Source organism: Osmia lignaria, chromosome 9 (genome assembly GCF_051020975.1).
Source record: "Osmia lignaria lignaria isolate PbOS001 chromosome 9, iyOsmLign1, whole genome shotgun sequence".
Classification (NCBI taxonomy): Eukaryota; Metazoa; Arthropoda; class Insecta; order Hymenoptera; family Megachilidae; genus Osmia; species Osmia lignaria.
Genome location: NC_135040.1, coordinates 6,336,601 through 6,348,275, shown reverse-complemented (window position 1 = coordinate 6,348,275; position 11,675 = coordinate 6,336,601). Strand labels below are relative to the sequence as shown.

The 11,675-nt window shown below is 37.3% G+C and overlaps 3 protein-coding genes across 7 annotated transcripts; all 3 read right to left on the bottom strand.

Annotated features, from left to right (window-relative positions):
- Positions 1 to 125: 125 nt before the first annotated feature.
- On the bottom strand, positions 126 to 1,019 carry LOC117604945 (signal peptidase complex subunit 1-like). The gene is made up of 3 exons (XM_034325581.2): positions 861 to 1,019; positions 656 to 715; positions 126 to 578 (listed from the first exon to the last, which is right to left on the bottom strand). Exons 1-3 carry the CDS (start codon positions 903 to 905, stop codon positions 396 to 398), a joined length of 288 nt encoding a protein of 95 aa, XP_034181472.2. The 5' UTR covers positions 906 to 1,019; the 3' UTR covers positions 126 to 395.
- A 1,163-nt stretch (positions 1,020 to 2,182) lies between these two features.
- Positions 2,183 to 2,965, bottom strand: Spase12 (Signal peptidase complex subunit Spase12). The gene is made up of 3 exons (XM_034325594.2): positions 2,801 to 2,965; positions 2,592 to 2,651; positions 2,183 to 2,514 (listed from the first exon to the last, which is right to left on the bottom strand). The coding sequence occupies exons 1-3, from the start codon at positions 2,843 to 2,845 to the stop codon at positions 2,332 to 2,334; spliced, it is 288 nt and encodes a 95-aa protein (XP_034181485.1). The 5' UTR covers positions 2,846 to 2,965; the 3' UTR covers positions 2,183 to 2,331.
- Positions 2,966 to 3,072: 107 nt separating this feature from the next.
- LOC117604871 (prestin) lies at positions 3,073 to 11,660 on the bottom strand. Of its 5 annotated transcripts, none has more exons than XM_034325417.2 (14): positions 11,498 to 11,660; positions 9,298 to 9,411; positions 8,960 to 9,121; positions 8,790 to 8,900; positions 8,266 to 8,438; positions 7,661 to 7,828; positions 5,722 to 5,823; positions 5,518 to 5,651; positions 5,295 to 5,457; positions 4,944 to 5,120; positions 4,477 to 4,749; positions 4,201 to 4,350; positions 4,012 to 4,138; positions 3,073 to 3,900 (listed from the first exon to the last, which is right to left on the bottom strand). In XM_034325417.2, exons 2-14 carry the CDS (start codon positions 9,392 to 9,394, stop codon positions 3,755 to 3,757), a joined length of 1,983 nt encoding a protein of 660 aa, XP_034181308.1. In that variant the 5' UTR covers positions 9,395 to 9,411; positions 11,498 to 11,660; the 3' UTR covers positions 3,073 to 3,754. The 5 variants fall into 5 exon arrangements, 4 of the variants coding, with proteins under 4 accessions (XP_034181308.1, XP_034181328.1, XP_034181318.1 ...); XM_034325437.2 differs by lacking the exon at positions 11,498 to 11,660 and adding an exon at positions 10,451 to 10,686; XM_034325427.2 differs by lacking the exon at positions 11,498 to 11,660 and adding an exon at positions 10,038 to 10,355.
- Between the last annotated feature and the right edge of the window lie 15 nt (positions 11,661 to 11,675).

Genomic DNA, 11,675 nt, shown 5'->3' with positions numbered 1-11,675 from the left:
TATACGCTTGTACCGGTGAGATCGTCCACATTGATCTCCACACACGCGGTGTTTCGCAATAAGATTTACTTTCCAACGGTAAACAACATTAACGGTACGATACAATGAAATTTATGTAAGCAGAGTATGGTTACTCGAATAATTTTATTGATGTCTTTGAAACATCAATGCATTGTGTGTAAATGCAATCCATTGGTACGAGTATTACTTGCCAGTAATACAATATACAATCTAATTTAAAACTAATTATTTAAATAAAAAATATCAGTTCACTCTATTGCAATCATGCCCACTTGTTTCTCTCAATCATAAGTACCTTACTTTAAGACTTATATAATAATGCAATATAATACAGTAATCAAAATATCTTAAATATAATCATGAGTAGTAATTGACTACTTCTTTTTTTTTAACTTAGCTGCATTTGTAAGTTGAGGCTTTTGCCAATCTAAAGGCTTACGGCGATACATGGGCCATGCTGGTACTGTGATCAGGATTGACATTAACAATCCAGCTCCAAGTATATAAATTGTTTGTGAAAACTGCTGGATTACATATCCCCATATTAATCCAACTATCTGTAAATAGAGATCAAATATTTCTAATTTTTCAAAGAATATTTATAACTATAAATATTTTAAATACGATATTTTACCCCAAAAAGTGTTACAATAATCCTTGAGAATTTTTCTGCTCGAGCCTGGCCATCGTAATCCTAAGAAATATAAATCGTGTTTTAAAAATTTTAACATACGGTCATACATAACCTTAACAAAATTAAAATAAAATAAAATATTGTTCGAAAGTTGTTCAATGTATTAATCATTTAATGCTAGTTATAGGTCATTTTGTAAACCTACCATATGCGTCGGAATAGATTTGATATATTGTATCAACAGATTCATCGTAAACAAACAAGATCGAGGTGCCGCGCCGGTTGCGTACTAATGTGAACGAACTTCAGTACGGTTCTCGCTTCCGGTTGGTGCGTTAACGTCGTACGCGCGGACGTTCGTATTTAGCAATCTAATCGTGTAAATTTTATTCGTATTAACAATTTTAATAATTTTAGTAGTGATACAGTGATAAAGTAACGTTTCCTCATTATGTTGAACTTATACTTTTACGATGGCAACGTATATTACTAGTGAAATAGTGTTTTGGAACCCTACCGCCAATTTCACTTGAGAATCTCTCGACGTCTTTCTTCTTCCTGTGAGTATTATTTTGTTTTTACTGTATATATTCGATTTTTTTTGTTTCAAAACTATTTTCCTGCTGACATATAAATAACTATCTGTGGATAAAGTGTTAATTATAGCATTTCAAATGAAATACGCAAATGCATAAACTGACCGTAGTTTAAATAACATGGTCAGTGACTCGATTCGAATTTAGTTTTTTAACCGAACAGCATTTACGCAATTTCTTAACTTATCATTTTACGGATATAAACTGAATGTGTGTTACGTATATCGTGCTTTCTAATGCTTTCGAATACGAATTTCTCCATTAAAATTCAGGAGATTATCATGTAAAGACAGACATCATATATAGCGGATAGAAATGTAAAAACTAATATATTAGTTTGTACATACATATATACAGTTCAATTTATATTATAATTTCTATCTGGCAAGAAAAATAGTTTAGTCGAAAAAATTTCCCGCCTTAAAATATTCTTATGCTATTTCTTGTTCCCTCCGCCATTTTTCCGGAGGGGATTGCATTCCAAATTATCATAGTTCGTGCCAGAGATCGTGTCACTGATCGGTTATACAGAAACTATTAATTAGAGTCAGTTAACTTTTTTGAGGCGTCGACAACGCTGTACGTGTCATCATCGGTTAGAAAACGCGTTTCTAGTTGTTCAATGGCATGCAATGCTTGTCCATTCATGCTTCGTAACAGTTTTAGAAAAGAAACCATCATGCGTAGCATGTTAGTCTACCCGCGTAAAACACGCGTGGAATTCAAAATAAGATTCAGGTAAAATGTCTCAAGGGTAACGACGTGTTACGAGAGTATTGAAATCTAGTAAGAAAATCAGCCGGTAAACATTACGAAATGTTAGTCGTGTTTCATTCTTCCTCTTTGCTATTTCTTACAATTCCTTTATCTAAATAGTAAATGTTCAGATAGAGTGAAAAATTAACTAGTTTATTTGTGTATTCATATACATTTAATGAAAGTCTTCAATGTTTACCATTATCAATGGTATTTTTTTTAAATTACTGTTCTTGTATTCATTAAGACCAATTATAAATATATAACTTTTACACATATCTTTATTACAAAATATTATGAAGTACAATCACAAACAGCAGCTAACTATTTCTTTTTCTTCTGTTTAACTGTAACTTCAGACTGTGGCTTTTGCCATTCTAAAGGTTTACGGCGATACATAGGCCATGGAGGTACTGTAATTATAACAGCCAGTACAAATCCAGCACCGAGTATGTAAATTGTTTGGGAAAATTGTTGGATAACATATCCCCATATTAATCCAACAACCTATAAATATAAATCAGGTTTATGGTGAATTTGAAGAAATTACATAGATTATTAATATTTTAAATATACTATCTTACTCCAAATAATATTATGATGATTCTTGATAATCTCTCTGCTCTAGCTTGACCATCATAGTCCTGAAAGTGATAATATTATTGTTTAAATATTAAATAACAAAAGATATAATTATATAGAAACACCTGTTGTATTGTAAGACATAACCTAACTATGGTTAGGTACACGTACAGCCAAAAGAATATAACTTAAAATTAATCTTTAAACTCACCATATACGTTGGAATGGATTTGATATATTGTACCCAGGCACTCATTGTAGAATAAATAATACTATCTTGTCGGTTAATTAACAATAAACGAACTCTAATTCAGCCACAAATCATACATGAAATGTTGACGTTGCTAACGCATGCGCAGGCGTTTACTGCTGTTGCGTGTAACTTTCTCCGTGGCGCGAATTTAGAATTAAAAATTTGATGTTCATTAAAATGAATATTGTAAATACATTTTAAATATAAGGAAGGGAATAATACAAACTTGAAACGTGCTATATTACAACATAAATTTATTTAACATAATATTGTTCTTTTCCACAATTCTTAGAAATCGATGTTACGAAATTTGATCAGTGAAACAAAACGCATCGATCACAGTCGGTAGACTTTTTTAATTCACCGTAAGGACTTCGTGTCGTCAGAGTTTAGAAAACGCGTTTTCTAACGTTGCAACGGCATGCAACTATGTTATATATTCGTGTTTAACATTGTGCGATCGGCACGTGCTTCTGCATGCACGGAATTCGAAATCACATCGCGATGATGTCTCGCCAAGAGCGATAATGAATCAGGAATATCGAAATTGAGCAAAGTAATAATCGATCAATATCCGATCACAGATACCAAAAGTACTTTCAGGAATCCTTAACCCTTTACGATTCGGACTAACTTGCTTCCATTTGGTCCTCGTGAATTTTCAAACTCTTTCGAGCTAGGAATCAATTAATCACAGAACAATATCACATACACACATACATACGTGTATCACATTTAATCAAGCGTACTGCCTCTTTTACGAGGCTTCATTCATCAAGGAATCGCTTAAATATATCACGCAGGAACAGAGGCAGTTTAAAGATCGCAACAGATCTTGCGTTAATTGAGTATCCACTATTCGTGAAACATGAATGAACACTGGTCACCGACGATTAGTATTCTCAGCTCCTCCTACATGGAGGAGTACCATGCCGGTGTGTGCGTCAACTCGTTGCATCTTGCAAAGTGCACCGCGTCAGCCACGGTGGGGAACATGGAGAAGAGACCACCTCCTAATTCCGTTAGATTGCACTTTCTCATCATCTCGTACACGGGTCCTACAATCGGTTAAATCCTATCGAATCCCGTTCGTTTATCGCACGGACCGATCGGCCAAGCTTCCGCTTCCGATCGATCGCCCTCGAGGAACGTTCGTCGTTTCTACTCACCGGAACAGCCTACTATGTACACGGCGATATTGATGTCGCAGTACTCGCTGATCAGGTTTCCTAGGGTCGTTGTACCCGCCAGATCTATGCGAGTTAACGCGCTGAAGTCCAGTATCAACGTTCGCAGCTGCGAAGTAACAATAAAAGGAAATTGATTAATTCCTTCATGAAGAAAGGATTAATCCTCACCTGTTTAATTTCCGTCAACTCCTCGTGCCTCGTATTCTTCCGAGGCTTTCGTCCGGCTACTTTGTACACCTTCTCACGAAACTGCTGACGACAGGCAAAGTTTAAACTGCCGGAGTAATGAAATATCTTGATACCCGGTAGCTCGACCGTCTGGAAACGCAATGTCCGTGCGGATCAGTCGTTTGGGATAGGATTCGGTGGCTTACTACACGAATGAAATCCACTTTACAGCAGAGACGATAGTAAGAACGAAAAGTGACTGTCATTACTCCATACGCCTTTATATCTCTTGCTATCCAGATAAATCTCGGTACCAGGCACTTGGGCCAGCGAACAGGTGTACGGACGAACGGCGAACAGGATCAGTTTCCCTATGCAGAAGAATATCCCGGCCATCAGACCATACTCCACGTCCAACAGAATGACGGTAATGAACGTCACGGCCCAGATGATTCCGTCCATCTTGTCCAGGTTCCAGAATTTTTTGAACTCTTTCACTTTCATCAGCATTCCATTCAGAGCTACCACGATGATGCTGGCTAGAACACACTGTTCCAAAAAATAAAGTGAACTTGAGCGAGATTCGCTTTAGAGCCAACCCATTTTCGGCCATTTACGAAAATGCAAAAGTGGGGAAAAAAAATGTTGACCCACTAAACACAATGGCGCAAGAATTTTTTTGATGATATAATATAACAGTAATATACGAAACACTTTGGAGATTGTAAGAGAGTGATTATTACCCGTGGTAGAGGCTCAAAAAACGGACCAATCCATAGTAGGACACTGATCAGAAGGCCACAGGATATCAGGCTAGCCAGCTGAGTGTGCCCTCCGACAGTCTGCTGGATCAAAGACCTGGACAAGGAAGCTGTAAATGGCATGCAAGAGAAGAAGGATCCAACAAGGTTACCTACACCCTAAAATAATATAAATAAGGAATTATTCTGTGCCTTGAGTTTTAACGAGACAACTATTATCAATATGGATCGTTAAAACACTTTATGATCAATTTAGAAGAGCCTTGAGATCAAAAGCAGGTTGAGAATCAACTGGGATCAACTTTTTAACTCAAGGATTTTGTTTAACGTTACCTGAGCCATTAGTTCTTGGTTCGAGTCCACCTCGTAGCCCAATTTCTGTGCGAAGATCAACGCCATCGACATGGTTATGGTGTAGGACACCATGGTGATTACGAAACTGTCCAAAAGGATGTTTGGTATCAACGAGAACGGAGGTAGAGACGGAGTTGGTAATCTAGAAAAGAAAAATATATGAAAACTACCTCTCTTGCGTTTTTAAAAATATTCTAATTACCCGACTGGTATGTGACCGACTGTCGCGAGTCCATAAGTCTCTCCAAGATTCAAGTACATTGATAGAATAGTTCCAATTAGAACTGCCAGCATTTCTATGGGAAACGGTAGAGGACTAAGTCTCGCGATTCTCTTCTGCGAATAAAATATAATTAATATTCAACGCGTTAATATCTACGTGAACAATGAAATTTTGTAAAACTACCTTTAGAAAATTGTTGAGGATGAGGATGAGAATGATAACGGTAGAAAGGACGATCGCGACCCAGTTGACGGTTTCGATGTTCCTGAAGTAATCCACGTAAGTCTGAAAACAATGAAATTTAATTATATAACAATCGTCAACATCTCGACGATTGTCATTCGAGAAATCTTCCGTTTCCACGGAACAAAACTGTGGGACTTCTCGTCGGCAGATGAAAAGGAATCTCTTTCTTCGACCGAGTAATCGGCGATAGAAAGTTGCAAGAGGAATTTCGTCCGGCATTTCATTGCGACTAGTTTCTTCGCAATCTTCGTTCCGTTCACCTCGGGATACCGTATGGAACCGAGTTTCCTGAAACGGATGTATTCTATATGTCGGAAACGAGAGAAGCGAATAATAAAGCGCTGTAAAACGCGGCTTTATTTGGCAGTCGGCGATCATGGCCCTTGAGGTCATGTACGACTTTTACGTTTTGATATCAAAAAGCGGATATCCGCTTCAGGAGCGAACCGGAAACGCGCCTACGAGACCCGGAAGAACGGCAAAGCGCGTTAGAAATTCTAATATCGATTCTCGTAGCGATAAAACAATTCGAGTTTCTTTTTTTTTCTTTTTACGATAGTTCCGTGAAAATTAGCCGTGCAATTTGATTTTTCTTCAGCAATGACATTGGAGTTCGTTTTCTCGAACGCCGTGAACGGTCAGCTTGAAACGAGGTCTATCGACACGGCTCGTTAATCTATAAAAAAACATAGAATTTCAAGGATTGCTGCCAAGATTCGCATAATTCTTTCTCTTACAAATTTCTCCAAATTTTTTGGGTCTTTGATTTTTTACAGCTCGGATTTTGAATCTAAAAATCTACAAAGCTACTATAATATGTGCCTCGTGAAAAAGAAATATTTCTGATTTTTTCCGGAATTTTTCACCCGCAAAAGGAGAAATCGACCAAAACCTGTGTTTTACATTTTTGCCCATTACTTTTCACCATCTTAACCAACCCTTTAGAGATCATGTTTCTTATTTCGTCGATCTTCATTTGAATTATTGACTCGTAATAATTTTGCTTCGCTTCGGATACAAAATTAATATCATTCGAATTAATTTATACAATTTAAGTTAAACATTCGAAACTACGGTAGTTTGGACTTTCGAAGTTTTTATTTTTAGCCATTTCAAGGTTCAACCGAAAAACTGATAACACGACCTTCATATTGACACAAATGTCTGATAATAATCACGGTACACTTGGAATTGGATCGTTTCAACAATGTTCCGTACAAAAGTCATTTGACTACTCTAGTAAACGTTCTTATCGTATGGAAAAATTTTGCCTTTTTCAATGACGTGTTGGTAGACAAAGATTCTGAATTTTACATCAACGACCACGTATTATGAAGGCGTTTCAACGACATTATTGATAAAATTCTGATAAGAAGTCACGTTTATTGATCAGGACAGATACGTTCGGTAAATACGTGTGGTTCGAAGCAATCGGAAAGTTGTCAGCCGATCGATGTAACGTAATAATAAATTATGAAATGGTTGAAGTAATTTACATTGCACAATTTCTAAGAAATATCTAAGAAATATTGATTCGAGGAAACTTCAGATTTTTAGATTGGAAAAATAATTTTCCAACGATGTAACTAAGCAATCTTCCCTTTCAATTTCATCTCCTGTTAATTACGTATAGAGAGAAAGTACCTATCGATAACCCGGACATCTCAATCGATTAACTAACGGTCTCCTTGCAATTTGATCCTGTAGAAACTTTCCTTTCGAACCCATCGCTCTTTCTGTCAGTTACGATCGATTATAGCCATCGCTGCTGTATTGTCATTAAAATAGAGTTTGTCGTGAATCAACGGTTCGTTACTCACCAATCACCCACGCGTTAACCCAGTCCCCAGGGAAGTATTCTACCTTCCGTACTTACGAAGATCAACTTGAAGGCTCCTCTCCGATTAGGTAGATTCTTAAGTCCTAACAAATCCTTTACTTGCGACGTGAACACGTGAACCGCCGCCGAGGTGGTGAATCCACTGACCAGACTGTCCGCCAGTAAAGAGGCGATCACTCCCAATCGCAGTAGATACATCAGTAGCTGAATTTGAAAAAAAAAAGAAAATGAAAACATATGCAAGAAATATTAGATGTACAAATTAATTCGGTGCCTTCTCTATTATTTTAATTAAAGATTTATTTTTAAAAAGTCATAGTAATTCCAATTATTGAAATAATCGTTATTATTATGTTGTCTTGTCACTTTTCAAACATTCAAAACCGCGGGAAAATATTCAAATTAAAAATATTAATTAAGAAGGCGTAATACTAAAGGCATCGAATTAATTTGTACACCTAATAATAAGTTAATGAAACTTGAACCTTGTCTCCCGACAAGATGAAGGTTTTTCTAATTGGACCGTAACGAAAGAATGAAATATCAACGAAACGCTTGGGAAGTTCTCCTTCACGGACAGATAGAAATTAGAATTTTCATAGATTAAAAAAAGAAAAGCGACGAGATCGAAGGACGATTACCTGAATCATGGCTACGGTGAACGTGACCGCGGTAGCAACTTCCACGGGGGAATATTGATTATTCCTGGATAATTCGTGATTATCCGTAGCATTGTTGTTCGTCTGTAATTGCTCCGGGGTGCTATAAGTGGCTACCACTTTTCCAGTCATCATGCAAACCAACGCGAACGTACCTTCGCATAATAAAAGTAGCAATTAAAATATCCTCTTATTTTTAATCCTGGGTGTTCTTGAACTGGTGGTACAAATGAAATGAATCTTACTGGAAATTTCATTATTCGTATTTGCACGTGAAATCTGTATCACCGGGTCAAGATTACTTTACATGTTAATATACGTACATATATATATGTATGCACTCCCCGTTCGCTTTAAGGTGTTAATAGTCTTCTGTTCGATAAAGTGTTAATGTTGGAGTGAAGCTCGTCTAATGGTACCATAAATTAGCCCGTTAATGATTGATCGTCGTAATATCGATCAACAAGCTGACGTAACGTTTTATCGTGCCTTGATTGATTACTTACCCATCGAATTGTGTCTCGAAGTACCGAGAAACAGGTAAACTAAAACGGGAAAGAATGCCATGTAAATTCCGACGATCGGTGGTACGTTGCCCAGTATCGCGTACGCCAGTCCTGGAATAAGAATTAAATTAATTATTCCAATTACTATAATTTTATTTAAATCTTTTTACCTTGAGGGATATGCATCACCGCGACTGTAATCCCGGCGATTATGTCTCCAAGGATGTTGCCTTTCCAATTATACTTCGATAACCAACCAATTAAAGGTATCGATTCTTTGACAGCCTTCAAACAGTTGAATTTTTGGCATCTCGATGATAGATTTTGAAAAACTACAACGATAATAAAATTGTGACTGAAATGAATGAAATGGCGCTGTTTACAAAATTTTTATTTCAATTTTTTCACCGATCGGTTAATAAAGAAAAGCAAATACCGGTATCCAATGTTTGTAAATTTTTTCCTAAAGCAATCTTTCGAATATTCGGTGTTCGCGGGGAATGCTTACCCGTTTTATTCGGCTTTACGTATTTGTACAACTGATTGATCTCGTCCTGTTGATAGACCGGTCGCCGGACCATCAGCTCCGGGTTGTTCGTCGACATCTCGTCGCTCAGGTAGTCTACGAAGGTAAATTATGTAACGTTTGTACCGTTAGAAAGATCGCACGCAGAAGATAACGAGACGCATCGTTGAGAGGAAAGAAAACACTGAAACTCCAGTTCGGAAATGAAATTTATCGGTCGATGGAAGCCGATTACATAGAATTGCGTAAACTTGTACTACTAGCGGAGCACATGGTTAAGACCTATAGGAGAAAAACGCGTTTTCTACTTTCGAATCGCAACGAACCGCTTCCCTCCACCTAGTAACACCGCGAGAGTTATCCAATCTTGTCACGAATCGGCATTATTGATCGGTCAATCACAGGCGATGATATTTATCCCACTAATTTTAATACTTCTTTCTCCTTCATTGCTTTCGTCACATCCGAGCAAGTATTATTTAAGCGAAGACGTCTTCGGAATTTTCAGCGTCTAATTTTACTCGGTGCACCGTTCAGGAGACGTGGGTTAGAACCCGACATCACCGACGCGAGTTGGCATCGTGAAAATAGACGCGTGCAGTGAGATGTCTTAGAATCTTACGATATATTAATTTTGTGGGTTTCGATTAGAAAATAAAACTTTCCGTTCTCAGCGTGGCGTTTAACGCGTTGATCGGCATCTGGGTCACCGGTTAACTTACGTCCTCGGATCTTGTATCACCGATTTCTTAGAATCTCAATAAAATTCATAAAAACCTGTCATCACGGCGAATAGAATCTGCTTCCTTTCGATCTAACTCGCACGAGAAACAAACGGATGGAACGAAGACGAAGCGTTACGGCGATTTAGCTCGGCGCTAGCCACTCGCACGCGCGTATCGATCACTTCTAACGATAAAGGCAGAAGATCGAGAGAGGATCGAAGTTGCGAAACGATAAGTTGCACCGTCTATGCGTTACTAACGAATCGACGAAGCGAACAGAACGAACTTCGTCCGACTGTTTGCTCGTATTTTCCATCGACGTTCAGTCACGTGCCGTTGACGCGGCGAGAACCACCGAATAAAACGTCTTGCGTTTCTCGAGATGATCGCTCTCGTCAATGTAGACATACTTTCCGACGATTAATTGAGCTGATGTAACAGTGTCGACCGAGCCGAGGCTCTAATTGAAAGAGATGTTTGTCCCAGGAAATAGTCGTCGAACGTTTTCAAACGAATTGAAAATCTTGTGTTTTCTTCGATTCATCGGTGAACAGAAGGAAAATACGATAAAATGTGTTTGGGTGTTTCCTAACCCGTTCGACCCTGTTTGGATGATATTGCTCCCATGATAAGATTGAATATTGTGAATCAGTGATCATTTTATTTCAGTAAAAATTAATTTTCCTTCCAAAAATTATTTCAAGGTATCGAGTTCACTTCTGTTGTCGAAAATTAATTATAGGGCTTGTATTTTACTGGTCAATATTTTAATCCCTTTTTGTCGGTATTTAAATATGAAGGGTCAGTAATAGTTTTTTATTTATATTGACCATTCGATATTTATGTACTCACCGTTTAGTATTTTTATATTGACCATTTTGGTAATAAAATACTGACCGAAAGTTGATTTATATACTGACCGAAAATGGATTTAAATACTGACCATTTAGTTTGTTGTCTAATTATAGTAGGTATTATTTCTATTTTTCAATACCTACATTCAGATTACTTTTGCAAAACAAATGTGTTTACGCGTTGCTTATCATTAATTTTGATGCATACGGTGGACACCGAATAAATTAACATTTGAAAAGTGAAGCGTTATGTATCGGGTACAAGGAACAAGCGAACAATGGAAAGTGTTATTTAATCGTTCGACAATTTTATAATAATTTAACATTCCGGATAAATCATATTTCTCATAATCACATGATTCTCATTGTTACGAACTGAAGTAGCGAACACGATAAGAAGGAAAAAATATGATGTCGATAGCTTTGAATAGCGAGTCGAAACCGATAACCGCAAGAACGACAAAAAAAAGTTTCTAAACACAGAGTGAAACTTTGAATTCACTTATCGCGATACTGGAATGCTCATAAACGATTTAACCAGTTTCGTTTTCGTACTTAATCCAGGTTTCTGTTTACTTTTTTGGAACCAAAACTTTCATTTACCTGCAATTATTTGTCCTGTAAAATTGATGAAGCAACAGAGCTAAGGTGAAATTATGAACACGAGTGGAACACTGATACTGATAGAGAATCAGTAAGATTCAATAACGCTACTCGTTTCTATTGACTTTGCTGAAGTTCTTCTGTTTGATCTTTGGCTGACATGTCGGTCGTTATTACC